This window comes from Xiphophorus maculatus, chromosome 24 (genome assembly GCF_002775205.1).
Source record: "Xiphophorus maculatus strain JP 163 A chromosome 24, X_maculatus-5.0-male, whole genome shotgun sequence".
Taxonomy (NCBI): Eukaryota; Metazoa; Chordata; class Actinopteri; order Cyprinodontiformes; family Poeciliidae; genus Xiphophorus; species Xiphophorus maculatus.
Window position 1 is genome coordinate 2649154 of NC_036466.1, and position 14719 is coordinate 2663872.

The 14719-nt window shown below is 39.9% G+C and overlaps 1 protein-coding gene across 10 annotated transcripts in view; it reads left to right on the plus strand.

Moving 5' to 3' along the window:
- dmd (dystrophin) overlaps window positions 1-14719 on the plus strand; it is a 248638-nt gene that overhangs the window by 181720 nt on the left and 52199 nt on the right. For 8 of the 10 annotated variants that reach the window (XM_023329879.1, XM_023329880.1, XM_023329881.1 and 5 more), the window contains 13 exons: window positions 114-263; window positions 2832-2993; window positions 4654-4764; window positions 5642-5815; window positions 5890-6045; window positions 6166-6336; window positions 6410-6589; window positions 6695-6817; window positions 7492-7662; window positions 7770-7892; window positions 7968-8102; window positions 9367-9519; window positions 10752-10922. In XM_023329879.1, the coding sequence (XP_023185647.1) occupies window positions 114-263; window positions 2832-2993; window positions 4654-4764; window positions 5642-5815; window positions 5890-6045; window positions 6166-6336; window positions 6410-6589; window positions 6695-6817; window positions 7492-7662; window positions 7770-7892; window positions 7968-8102; window positions 9367-9519; window positions 10752-10922 (1980 nt within the window). Of the gene's footprint in view, window positions 1-113; window positions 264-1513; window positions 1635-2831; window positions 2994-4653; window positions 4765-5641; window positions 5816-5889; window positions 6046-6165; window positions 6337-6409; window positions 6590-6694; window positions 6818-7491; window positions 7663-7769; window positions 7893-7967; window positions 8103-9366; window positions 9520-10751; window positions 10923-14719 lie in introns of those variants that run through there. The other 2 variants (XM_023329885.1, XM_023329883.1) reach the window with 2 other exon arrangements.

Consider the following 14719-nt stretch of genomic DNA (forward strand, 5'->3'; position numbering starts at 1 on the left):
ACAAATGCTACAAGCAAAGACCTTCCTTCAGAATATCTTTATGTGCTGTTGTTGAAAAGAGTATCTTTGAGTCTGTAGCAGTAAAGAAAAACTTTTGGACTTCAAACCTACAGAGCCTTGAGGTTCTTCTGCAACACCCGGAGGACAACAGGAACCAGATCCGAGAACTGGCCCAGACTCTGATGGACGGAGGGGTTCTGGACGAACTGATTCAGCAGAAACTGGACACATTCAACACCCGATGGGACGAACTCATGGGGAGGGTAAGATCTCTCTGCCTGTGCTTTCTCTGTATTAATAATCCATAACCAACAGCAGCTGGTTATAGCACCAATGTCTACATCCTGACACACTCTCAGGCTTCTAAATACGTCCTTCTTTCTGTCTTTGTACTGGTTTATTTTACTAGTAAAATCAACAAACATGTAAAACCTTGTGTTCTGGCATCTGTTTGGCTTTCTCGTCCCCTGTTGGTGTATCGCATTCCTGAAAAACATGAAAAATTGCAGATTTGATTGCTAGATGGAGAATTTTATACAGTTAAAATGTTGTTTGTCATAGTTACCCAATTATGTTTAAGGGAATGATTTAAATCAACTATTCATAATCATATTAAACTCATCTATAATCATGGGAATTGTACATTTCAAACACCACATGGCCCTAAAACCGCCTTTTGTTTCCTTCAGTGATGCTAATCTTCCCTCACGGCCAAAAGAAAACGAGGATTTCTGCAAACAATAGAAAGGTCTTCCAGAAGTTGCCGTCACTGAGTGCAGCAACATTGCTCTCTCTTAGGGCCAGCAGTAGGAGACACATGAGCATGCTACCCAAATGGGCACACTGCCACCGTGTTGATTCTCCTCTAACAATAGAACCAGATTAAAGTTCTCCTTGAAAACTGATAAACCCTGCTGTGTCTCCCTTAGAGGGATTATACGTCTACACAATTTGCTTTTATTTCGTACCTATATCCGTGTGGTTATGTTTTACGGCATTATAAAGGGTTTGTCCTCCCTTGGCGTCCTTTCTAACCCTTTATTTCTGCTTTAATTTTTACCATCATTGAATCAAACACATTTTTAATGCATTCCTGAAAAGTCGTTCAGTCGTTCAAAATCCCTCAAAGCCCGTCTGGGTTTCCTAAAATCACCCATTTCTTTTCTGGCTGCTAAATTCACCCCGTTGTCTTCTCCCAATTCTTCGCAATGGGAGAAGCATGCTGGTCCTATTTTACCAACTGCACTTCCTGGAGAAAATAACGACCCGCTGTCTCCCTCAAACCCTTTTATGGTGACGTATCCTCTGGGATACAATCAAATCTTATATTAGGAAAACACCGTGCAAAGCACAAGGGGCTCGAGGCTATACTTGGATCTATTATCCCTCTGTGTAAGATTAGCATGCTCACCTGAAACCAAGCACACACACTCCGACTCTGAGATTTCCTATGAGGTAATTGGTGCGTGTACAAGCTAATCTCATAGACGGTCGGTGACCGGGGAGACCAGGCAAAGGAATGACTGGTAGGTCCTGGACGATGACACCAGTCGCCATCTGAAGACTGTCAAGCTTGAGGTTTCGCACCAGGAGACAACATGAGGGAGATACCTCGGAGTCCGGACTTCAAGAGGGTACAATTCAGATGGTTTGGAGGAGGGTTGTGTGTGTTTTCAATGGTTGAGCTAAATAATAGTGAGGCGTTGTGTGTGAAGAAAGGCTAAAGTCTTTCTGGTAACGGATTAAACGTGGTAACGGATTAAACGTTTATATATCTGCACTTTATTCTTTCTGAGTGTGAGCAAATCTGATTGTAGCGATAACGTCTTCACAATGTATTACGGTGTTTCATCTTATTTTCTTGCTTCCAGCAAAACAAAAAAGTACTTGAGCTAAATGTTGGATTTTAGAAACCCATGAAAGAAAAATGAATTGATTTTATGACTTATTTCCTTTTGGCTTTCTTTGTTTCTGAAATGAACTTTGTAGTTGGTAGCAATAGCTTTTTATTCACGTACTGCATAAGGCAAAGGTGGTAGAGTTCCCAAAAATTGTACTCAATTAAGAGAAGTACTACTTGACCATATTTTTACTGAAGTAAAAGTAAAAAGTAACAATCCAAGAAATTATTTAAGAGTGGAAAAGTATTTAGTAAAAAGGCAACTCAAGTACTGAGTAACAAAACATCAAGCATTTAAAATTACATCATCAGATGGATCAAAATATTTCAAGTTATGTTGAAATTTTGGTATTTTTAAGACCGAAATTAACATAATTGCAAAAATAACAAAATAAGGCAAAATTAACTATTTCAATCAATATGAAACTTTAACAGAAACTGCAGGTGTGCTTGTGTGTCTGGTGATTTTTAACATTTTCTTTGGTTAAAACATGTTTGTCTTTCATTCAGTGAAATTACTCACAGTGTGTAGAGTATCCAGAAACCTTACTCAAGTAAGAATAGCAATGCCTTATAATAAAATTACTCAAGTAAAAAGTACACTGGAGGAAAAATACACTTAAAAGCACATTTGTTTTCCAAAACGCTGCTCAAGTAAATGTAAGTAGTTACAACCCAATTCTGGCAAAAAGTATGACACCAACTTTCTTCTGGCTGGATTTTTAGGTCATGAAACGGTGATTAAAAAAATTTATTCTACCGGTTTTTCATAAGTTGTGGCATTATTTGTAAAATTTGACTTGGATGTAATACTCTTTTCAGGACTTATTTGCTTTCACAATTTCAAAAATACTGTTTGTGTTTTTCTGCTGGTCGTCTTCTGCGCTGGTGTGTGTTGACGGTGTGTGATGTGAGCTCTCTCTCTCCCCAGGCGGCGCTTAGGCGGAAGGAGCTGGAGCAGAGTCTGCAGTGGGCCCAGGAGAACGACAAGACGCTCCGACAAATCCAGGAGTCTCTGGCGAACACGGACCGCCACCTCACCGCCTACCTGGCCGACCACATCGACGCCCAGCAGATACCGCAGGAGGCACAGGTAGCCATGTTGTACCCCCACTTCTTCCTGTTTCCCATCACCGCCACATACTCACGCCTGTGTCCAAATAACTTGTCGTAAATTGTGGGGTTACGACATGGGGGAACCCCGAAACGAGGGAACCAAAGTCTTTTCCAGTTATTTTCAAAATGACGACAAAACTATATAAATTAGCTATGTTACTGTAATTCAGCCGCAATATATGTTAAAATTAGGCTTGAACTAAAAATGCATTCAACTTAATCTTCTTTAGGTACTTTTCTTTCAACTTTTCTCTCCCTCTGCTAAACTCTAAAATTGGCAGGCCGGAGCCAACGGTGTTGGTTTTTTAAATCTAAATTAAATTTTAACATATTTCAATCTAATATATATACCTATATATATATATGAATCTCATGTTTTTAACATATATTCTGAAAGTGTGAGCACTTTTGTTTTGCAACAATCAATTACATGTTGAGGAAGCCCTTCACTGACTCGGCATGTACAAGTAGAACTTCTTTTTTCTGCATCTACATTAGATAACCTTAAAAAAATATAGATTCTACTTTTTAGAAATATTTTCCAGAGGTAAGGGAATTTAAGTATCACTCTCCAGAACCAGTGGATTCCTAATTCATGGTGTGAGACCTTCACTAAAAAATTCCCAGTAAAGTGGGAACAAGGTGACATTCTATTGATTTACTTTCAACCATAGCTTGCTATGTATTTGCATGCATTATCAGTTTATTACTGTTTTAAATGTTCTAATTCTTACATTTGGACTGCTCAGTGTGTGGGACTGACATATGATTTAAGTTAATCTAAAGTAACATGAAGGCATTTTTCCACAGTCCTGATCAGAATATTAAAGCGGCCATGTCTGTGCATCAGTATCAACGCTCAAGGTCATCTTCTGTGTTTTGTAATGCTACAAGGTGAAATGAAAGGAGAAAAGGGCGGTCAATACATTTTTGTTTTTATTTTTTTATTTAATTCTTTTGTTTTTCTAGCTCCTAATGTTTTAAGGTTTTCCAGAAATATTCAAAGAACCAGGCTCAGTCGTTGCTTGGCACCCTTCAAACTTGAGTTTTCCCAGAGGACCCGGGGAGAAGCTGGGAAATTCTCCATTCCCACTCCAAGGTCCTAATTAAAGCTGCAGCTGATGAGGATACACTGCCCCTGCCTCATTGTGTCTTCTCCCAACATCTGCTTCTTGCCCCTCTCTTCCTCCCCTCTCACACACGCACACACACACACACACACACACACACCGTCTGAACTAATCAGACAATAGATCATGGAGTAATGACCTGCAGCAGCCGTGGCGAAGTGACAGAGCGGGAGAGCGCGTGCCAGGATGACATTTCAGTCACTCACACAAACACTCAGCGAGGAAGAGGAGAAACGACTGAATTCATTTAGCAAACGGGAGTCTGGTTTCTGAGCAACTTGTATCTTGTAAAGAAGGAGGTTGAATGTGAAGAAAGCAAATGTTTATTCATGGGTTAAAGTGTAAGGGTTTCACCGTTCCGTATCCCTGAGTGTATTCTGCCCTCTGGTGGTCAGCCAGGGAAAGTAGTCCAACAAGCTATTTAAACTCAAGTGCCTTCACATGCATTAGAACAGACTTTGACTGGTTTTTACCTTGTTACTATGGATGAGTTTATGTGTGTGACAGAAAATCCAGACAGAGTTGAACGGCCATGAAGTGGCTCTGGCAGACATGAGGAAGAAGAACCAGGATAAGGATCCTTCGCACCGGATCGTGGGACAGATAGACCTAACTCAGGTAAACATAAACAAATAATTACATTTATGTGAAGTAAATTTTTCTCTAAAGTATTTGCAAAATGATTTTGGCATCAATTTTATTCTATCTGTCCTTGAACTTTTATTAATTTTTTCATCTTACATCAACAGCTTCACTAGATTTTATTGGGATTTTCTATGATAGATCCCAATAAGAGGATAATTATGAAGTAGAATGATACAGTTTCATGATTTAAACTTTTTTTAGCAAATAAAATGTGGGTTCATTTGCATTTCCCACTAAATTCCACTACAATTGACTCACGAATCACGATTTTAGAACAGAGAAGCGCCTAACTCGTCATGCCTTAAGAGTGAACAGAAATGAAAATACAATCTGAATGGACAAACTTTTAATGAACATTTCAAACTCTGAAAAATATGTTAATGACAGCAGTTAGGTGGAACTTCAGCCACATTAAAACACGGTTTATGTGAGCAGAGCAGAGGAAAATTAAACTGTAAACTGATAAATGTTATGTGACATAATCAGTATGACTGAGGCAAGGCGTCTAGATCTATATATTAATCAATATTTTGTAAATAAGACTGATAAAAATTCTTAAACAGAAACATAAAATGAGGTAAAACAATCCAAAGCCAGCAAAATCTGAAGTTAAATCAAATATTTTCTTCCTCATTGTTTTTTTGAAAACACTTAATGAACTACAGTCTCATAAGTCCATGCGTTCGTCATCCCGTAATTTCATTCCAGCTTGTTGTTTTGTAAAATTACAAACATGTCACTAATCATATTCGGAGTCATATAATGTAAAAAAATAATCAAAGCTGCAGTTGTATTGGTTTAAAAGGTGAGTTTGGTTTCATACACATGCTGTCCCTGTGTGTTTTCCTAGAAAATGCTCGGCGACGTCTGGACCAAGTTCCGCCTCTTCCAGAAGCCTGCCAACTTTGACTCCCGCCTGACTGAGTGCGAGCGCGTGCTGGTCGGGGTCAAAAGCCAGGTGGGGTTGCTGGACATCCGCAGTGTGGAGCAGGACGTGGTGCAGTCGCAGCTGGACCAGTGCATGGTGGGTAGTGACCTGGACGGATCGGCGAGCTGACCGAGAGGCTGTCTTCAGCTCATTTTGTTTTGCTGGAACAGAAACTGTACAAGACCCTGAGCGAAGTGAAGGGGGAGGTGGAGACAGTGATTAAAACAGGGAGACAGATCGTCCAGAGGCAACAGACGGAGCAACCCAAAGAGCTGGACGACAGGGTGACCGCCCTGAAACTGCTCTACAACCAGCTTGGATCACAGGTCTGGACACGCCATTTCAAAGAGACACACAATCCAGGAACTCTGAAGAATAACGTTGCACCTGAGCAACGTCACAACTTCACTCTGGTCAATATTGTCCCTTTTTTTCTGACTTTTCAGGTGACTGAGAGCAAACTGGAGCTGGAGAAGAGTCTGAAGTTGTCCAGGAAGTTGCGTAAGGAGCTGAACGGGCTGACGGAGTGGCTCGCCGCTACCGACGCCGAGCTTACCAGGCGCTCTGCCGTGGAGGGCATGCCCGGTGACCTGGAGGCTGAGGTCGCCTGGGCGCAGGTACGCCAGACGCGGAGCAGCGTTACGGAAATAAAAATGGACGCTGACTCTTTCCTTCATCTTGTACTCTCAGTCCGTCCACAGTGACATCGAGAGGCATCAGCCCCAGCTGCAGGCGGTGGTGGACCTTGCAGAGGCCCTGAAGGCGGTGCTGAAGGGCAACGGAGGCTTAGTGGACGACAAAGTCAGCTTGTTGCACTGCAACTGGATTGCTGTCACATCCAGAGCAGAGGAATGGCTCAACTTGCTGCTGGTCAGAAATAAAACACATAATCCACAATGTTATTATCATTATTGTTGCAGGACTGACAGGCAAGTCAAAAGTTTCCATATTTCTTTCTGGTTTTCATCTCTTCAGGATTACCAGCAGCAGATGCAAAAGTTAGACGGAGAGATTAAGGAAGTGAATGAATGGATTGACGGAGCAGAGAGAAAGATGGACGAAATAGACAATCAGGGTCCCAATGATGCTGTGCTGAAGGTTGTAATATTTAAATCCTGCCCCAACCCATCCTACACCTCCTTCTTTATGTCATATGTAGTCTTGGAAAACTTTTGGGACTGAAAGAAGTCTTTTATAAATCCTACCACCTTATCTTCGAATTTGGGACATTTGTATTGAGTGTGGGTTATGAAAAGTGATCAGCTAAAATGCAGCTAATTACATAAGTAGTAAAGATTACTGAAAATTGCAGTAACCACAAAAAACACTCATTTGCACTTTCTACTAGAAAATGACCTGGGAGGATCATTTTAATGATCTTAATATTAACTCAGGGGAAAGTTGGGAAGATGATTGAATTGAAGGGGATTGGTGACCATGGTTACCTCCAAGGCAATCCATTCTGTCATTGCTTCTTTGTATCACTAGGTGCTAGGTGGCGTTTTTGCCACCTAGCAAGGGATATTTGCTGCTAACAAAACTAGATCCAAATCAGCCTTTTATTGAATCATCAAGAACTTTAAGACCAGAGGTTTGATAGCTGTGAAGAAAGCGAAGAAAGTCTAAGTGTTTCCTGAACATTAACTATGAAATTGGGTTGATGCCATTGTAGAGCTTGTTCAGGCAATGACAGCATGTACTAAAGTGGAAATCGTTTCCGTGACCAGCTAATGTCTTGTGTGGAAGGGTGACCGGCTGTTTGCCTCCTGCAGGTGTTGCGTGCTGAGCTGGAGCTGACCAAAGGGAAGATGGAGGAAGTTAGAGAACTGGCACAGGAGCTCATGTCCACCAGAGGAGAGAACTGCCAGGCCCAAGTAGGACCCAGAATGGAGCAGCTCAACCAGAGGTTCGACATCATCTCTCAACGGATCACCTCTGGTTTGGTACGGACTATTGCGCTGTCCTTTAAAAGCACCATTGCCCTTAAAGATTCCCAGCAATGTTCATATCAATTGAATTGACTTCAAACTCGCTACATCTGCGTCTACAGACGGCAGCATCAGCCAGGGAGCTTGAACAGTACCACAGCGAAGTACGGGTCTGGCTTGAGCTGCTGGAGGAGGAAGCCAAACAGGGAGAGAACCTAAAGGAGGAGGACTTCCAAGAGGACAAGGTTCCTTTCTGCCACTTTCAACCGCTGCCAATGTGTTGTATGTTCACGTTAAAGGCAACATGTGTTTGTGTGTAGAATTGTGAAGAGGGCGCCGTGCAAGAGTTGCTGTTGAAAGGGGAGAACCTGCAAAAGAGAGCCCCAGATCGAGACAAGCGAGAGCACATAAGACAGAAACACAGCCAGCTCAACAACAAATACAACACTGTAAAGGTAAGATACACCTTAAAACATGTGATACCACCTGTACCTTGCCTGCAATTAGAGATTGATTTTCAGAATTGACCAAGTACTTGTCAAAATTATGAAGTATCTTGCATGGAACTTTCATAGAACTTGCCAGATCTTTCTCTGAACTTAGAAGTGAATTTACTGGAATTTAGAGTTTGAGATAGAGCTTAAAAGGTTCAGTCCCAGTACTTACAGGGTATAATTACTGGAATTTTGGATTAGCTGTGATTTACCAGAACCTTTAACTGTCCAGTAATACTTTCCGGTTCCTTCCCAGAACTTAGAGGCTACCGTACCAGAACTCAATTACTCTTCGTAACTTAGCAGGTACTTTTTTAAATTAATAAAGTTATTTTTTTAAATCTTAGCAGGATTTTTCCCTCAAACCGAGAAGTTGCTTTTCTAGAACTTGAGATCCAATTTCAGAACTTACAACATACTTTCCTGAACTGCAAAGATACTTTCATGGAGATTACATTCTCATAACTAGAGGATACTTGTCTGGAACATAACAGATGCATTCCCAGAACTCAATGGTTGCAATCCAGAACTTTTCTCCAATTAACAAATTCCAATCTTCAGACCTTTTCTAGCCCCAGCAATTTCTGGAAAGTAACCTCTTAAATCCAGGAAACTACCTAATAAGATTTGAGAAAATAATAGTAATAGTTCCATAAGATTTCAAGACAAGTGCCTGAAACGTTCTAGAATATACCAACTAGGTATATTCTAGAACCTAGGCTGTATATAAAAGAATTCCCCATTTTGAAGGCTACAACTTAAGAGAAAATGCTAAGCTATGAGGATTGCTTGCAGGAGCAGATGGCTGCCTGTAAATAAAATCAACCGTCAAGAATTGCTAGTGTTTACCAAAGCGGTTGACTTGGACCAAAGGCCCCCATTAACTCTTGGTCTTTGAGTCTGATCTGTTGCTGTAGCCCCGTATCGATGACCATTAAAGATTGCCTTAAACTGAAGGCATTTCCTCAAGTTTATTGATGGTTAGCGTGACAGCTCTAATAAAAGTAGAAGGGACCCTTAAGGTTGGTGCCACTGACAAATGACTCTTTCAGAAAAGGCTTCGGGAAAAAACTCTGTTGTTGCAAACCTCTGAGAGGCATTTCAATTAAATGTCTTTCAGGTGGTTGACTTGTAGTTTTTCATTGTAAAGACACATTTCTGAGGCCAGAGTTGTATAAAACTGTTCCTAATGAAAAGGCTGGTGTTTTCCTGTGTGTGTGTTTAGGACCTGCGTATCCTGAGGAATAGAAAGGCTCTGGCCATCGCTCCCCAGTGGTACCAATACAGAAGGAAATCCCATGACCTCATGGCCTGGCTGGACGACATCCAGCGCAGCGTGGACCAACTTCCTGACCCACCCGAGGGAGAGCGGGTCAAGGTGAAAGCATGTTCAGAACCATACACACACTTGTACCCTTTGTAGATTTTTGTTCTTTTCAACATTTTTCTTTTATCATAAAGCTTCACCTTGATTTTGGTTCTTTTTCTAACTCTTCTTCTTATGTCCTATCCCACATTTCTTTAACATTTTCTTGCTAATCTATCAAAAGTATAGAACTGTTTTCTTTTCCTGTTTCTCTCCATTCTACTCTTTTTCAACTTTGTGATGAAGTCTTTGTACAGCGACAGCCATGAGAAAAAATTAACTCAGAATTAAATACTCTTTAAAATTCTTCTAATGAGATCATTTTTTCTGGTTTCTTTTAAGTCAAACCAGTTAGTTACTTTGATAAATTCTTATTTCAGATTCTGTACAGAAAGTTACCATAGCATGAGAATCTAATTTGGCTGATTCAAATAGTTTCGATCCACTTTTGATTTAGGAAAGTTTATATACCGCATGCCATTATTTTTCTCACAACTGATTGATTTTTCTCATAAATCAGGCCCATGCCGTTCACAACAATGTCTTTAAGTTGCTTTGCTGTTAAATCAGCTTAAAGTGTTTTTAAATCAAACCCGGGGTCTATGTGAGAGACAAAGCTTGGACTTAACCTGTTTTCCAGCGCCTTCCTTCATCTGACTCTGTATATGTGTCTTTCCCTTTCAGACGATCACTATGACATTTCACTAAGCAGAAGTGTTACCTGCTTGCCGTAGACTCACCTGTCATTTCCACAACTGAGATTTCCCCAATGTCTGTCTGTGTGTCTGGCCATCTATCTGTTCTTCAGACCTGTCCATACAGCCTCTTGCTTCTGTTGAGCCGCTCATTCAGCACTTATCCCCGATCTGTACTGGCCAGCGATTGTACTTTCTTTGTGCAAATAAAGACTTAAGGCAGTGTTTTTGTTTTTAATCGATAATTATCCATCTTTCTGGATCTATATTACATTTCTATTTATGTTTGATGCTGGCAAACATGATATTTTCTCCTTTTACTTAATGTGTTGTGAGTTTGTGCTAGTGGCTAAATAAATGTACTTCCTTTTTCTACGAAGGTTTTATTTTTCAATTCTGTAATGTCGCTTTGTGAGTCTGTGTTTGTGCGTAAATGTGTGTTTTGGTCTTTTTTTTTTTTTTTTGAGCACATCCACATGCCTCTTTGTGCTTAACCCAACCGGGTCCCAGCCAATGGCCAGTGACCTTTCGGTTGATTCTGTCCAATAGGAAATTGGCTCAGAGTTCGACAAGAAGAAGGAGGAGCTTAAGGAGGTGCAGGGCTTAGCCAATCAGCTCTCACAGGCTGGAGCCGCCAATCTAGTGGAGCCTCACCAACTCCAGCTCAACACCCGCTGGGTTGAGGTGGAGGGCAAGTTCATACCCTTCAAAAGACGATGTGTGAGTCTCAATAGGCACTACTTGTACATTTGCAATACTAACAAACTTACTGGTGAAATAAGCCCAGAAAACTAACTCTTTAAGGATGCAACCTTTTAAAAACCAGTGTATTTTCATTGCAAGCATAAATCTGGAGTTTAAAAAAAAAAAAGCTTGAAAACCTAGTAAACCATGACTGAACATGTTCTGTTGAGTTCCAGTGGAGAATGACTGTCATGTATTTACTAGACAGTTCAATCTTAAACCATTTAAAATACTAATTTGGTAAGGATTAACTCAGAAGTTTAAATGTCGTCATGCCTCCCAAACTCACTTTTAACAACAAAGAAATTCAACATGGAAGCCCTGTGGATTAAATGAAACTGTCTTTAAGAAATTATAAAGGGTAAATTGGATTAGGGTAAGTTGAGTCTTACTCTGTCAGTTATCTAATTTATATGTAAACTTATTGCTAGTTTCTTTACTATTACTGATGGATTATTGATATTCAACTTGGTTTGTAATTTACAGCAGTTTGCCTGCAGCCTGCAGACTACAACATTATTTCTAATCTCTATACTGTGGTAAAAAGAAAGCTACAGCCCAACATATTGCTAGATTGTGTTGGTATGCTAGCAAGTCCAGTCACTTAACAATTGCTAATTTCTGATGGCTTATTGGTTGGTTTGTAATTTTCAGCAGTTTTCCAATCTAAACCAGATGTCTGCTGACTGTATAATCATTTTTAGTTATTTTTACTGTGGTTAAAAGGAAGCTACAGCCCAACACATTGCTAGCTTGTGTTACTATGCTAGCAAAACTAATCGGTGAGCAGAACAAATGCTAATACAAGAGTGGCTTATTGGTATTCAACTTGGTTTGTAGTTTTCAGCAGTTTTCCAATCCCTAGATGTCTGTAGACAATGAATGGCTTACATGAAATGAACAGTTGTTCCAAAATTCTGCCATTTATTTAGCCTATGAATCATGTAGCCTCCTTACTCTCTTTTCAACAAAGTTTTACTTTTGCAGGGTATGTAATGACACACAATAAATAAGACATTTTCTGTGTCCTGACCCAGATAGACAATCCTCAAGAATATTGGTGAGCCATAAATAGGATTTGAAGCTTGTCTTACGCAAACAACTTTCTAAGAAACAAACAAAGAAGATTAAAGCTTAAAAAGTGTTGCATAAAGTAAAACAAATACAGTTTCATTATCTCAGTACTTTGGAAAGCTGGACAGTCTTGAACCAAAGGGAATAAGGCTTTAACAGCTTTAACAGAAAAATGGGAAAAAGTCTAGTAATCTATACTATACTAATAAGAGGTCATATGAAATACTGCTTGTAATAAAAATTACATCCAATGAAAGTCTTCAGAAAAATATTATCCTAAAATTGATACTAAATTAGTATCAGAGCATTAGTTCTCCTTTCAAATAATGAACTTCCAGTTTGCTTTTCTTGTGTTTCTTTGCTGTCATCCTTATTTACGTGTCTTGCGTGTGTCTCAGACGAACACTCGCATGTCTCACTCTCAGTGGTTGCTGTGTCTGGCTTTGTGTCACGCATGCCTGCCTTTCCCTCCACTAATCACGTCACCGGCAGTCCGTTGATCTTCCAGCCACTGAAGATGTATGCTTTTTCGTGAAACACAAACACCCATCCATCCTCCACATGCCCTTCGCCCCACTGGGTGTGGGGGGTTTTTGTACTTGGACTAAAACCCAACTGAATGGGAAGATTCCATGTATTCTCTGAGTTCAGGGTTCCTACACTGCGTGTGGGAAAACTATTTTCCAAGTCTGGACAAGTATGGGAAAGATAACAGAGTTTGGAAATATATTTGTATTCCCAAACTGAGTGTTCATGCATCCATCCATCCAGCCATCTTTTTTTTTCCAGCTTCCATTTTTCAAATCTGAGCACTTTAGAAATACCTACCTTTAGTCCAAACTGAACTTGCATATTTACACTCTACAAAAAGACGACAAATTAGCTCACACTGAGGACAAAAAAAAAGTAAAAGTATGAAATATGATTAATGTGTAGGAACCCTGTGAGAAGCACAACAGCATATATTTTCTTACCTAAATGGACTGCTGGAGGACTCTTGGACAGTAACTTTAAAGGACGATCAGTGTGCTTCATTTTAGTTGTTAAGACACTAAGAACTATGTTGAAAATAAGTGTTTCTGATTCTAAACCAGACTCGATGGGAAAAAACGACAAAATATTAGGATTTATAGCAAGCTGAGAAGCAAATGCTAACTTAAATGTGCTTTTTAGCTAACAGTTAACAAGTAGCAGTATTCACACGGTGCTTACAGCCCACTTTTGTCATCAAAATTGTACCACAAACAGTTTTTAAGTGCTGGCAGGTTTTTAAAACAACTTTTGTAATCAGGAGTTGTTAACCAACCTGACGAGAAGTCTTCTAGTCAAATTCGTCAACACATCAGGGCGACTCTAGAACTTCCTTTCTTACTTCAAAATTAGAGTTTCAAACATAGTGATTACAAGGTGTCGAGGTTAATGTTCACATCTTTCTACGAAGGGCCGAGAAGAACGCTTCACTCGTTAGGAACCAGGGGGTTAGCATTACAACACAGACCTCACTTTGATGAAAAATAGAAAACTTTAGGAGGTTTATTGCAAACTTTTGCAAATAAATGCGACAACTCACACCTGGTTCCATGGTAAGGAACCAGGTGCTAACGATGTGGAAGCTAACAATGTGGAATTCAAACGATGAGAAAATCTTGAGGATGGCTAAAACCGTACTAAGCTAACAAGTCTCCCTAACATTATTAGCTTCTGTTTTCCTTGTCATGTTAGCATGAAACCAGGTGTGAGTTGTCACTTTTATTCGCAACCATGGAACCAGGTGTGACAATTCACACCTGGTGAATTGTGACATGGAAAACAGAAGCTATGTTTTGGGAGACTTGCTAGCTTAGTCATTTTAGCCATCCTCAGAATTTTATCATTGATTGAATTCCACAGTAAATGTAGGCAGATGGGAGTGGGGGGATGAAAATAGGATAACTGAGGCTTTGGTTACTGATTGGTCCACTTACGACAGTCATCAGAAATGGAGACATGCAACTGCTACAGCAAGATACAAAACCAGCTCTGCCTGGTTTTGTATCGTTTGGACAGCCTTAGAGTCCAAACGTTACTGGTTATTATTGGTTTTACTCATGAAGCACACTCTTCTTTTATTGTCCATTTTCCCGCAGTGGTTTTGATGCAAATAAATTCAGTCCAGGTGTGTTTTCAGTCCAAGTTGCCAAAAAAAAAAAGCAAAACTGATCAAAGGATGAGTTGGAACCTGAGAGCTGAGATATACTGAGTAAAATTGAGTTTGCTTGCATAAAGATATATCCTGAAGAATGAAATATTATAATTTACTCTCACCATCACCACCTGCTCTGTTCTTTCATCATCACAAACAAGCACACAGTGTCCAAATGTGCATCGTAAAGAATCAGAATATTGTTGAAGCATTAATTTACTTCATTAATTCGATTTAAAAAGTGAAAGACAAAGTCATTTAAGTGAACTGACTTCTTCAGAATCCATTTCTGGTTCTTGTCTACGTGCTTTGGTTCACTTCCATTCCATTTTTTCATCCATGTTTAATTGTGCACCGTTTTTCCTTCAACTAAACTTTCCATCATTTGGGGGTTTTCATTGGCTGTAGTAAATATTTGGATGATATTCTAGTTTATTAAGGTGCACCTACAAGTACTAGATGTTTGTGCGACTGTCACGATGATTTCAATCATTTTAAAACTTCATGAAGGGCGAAA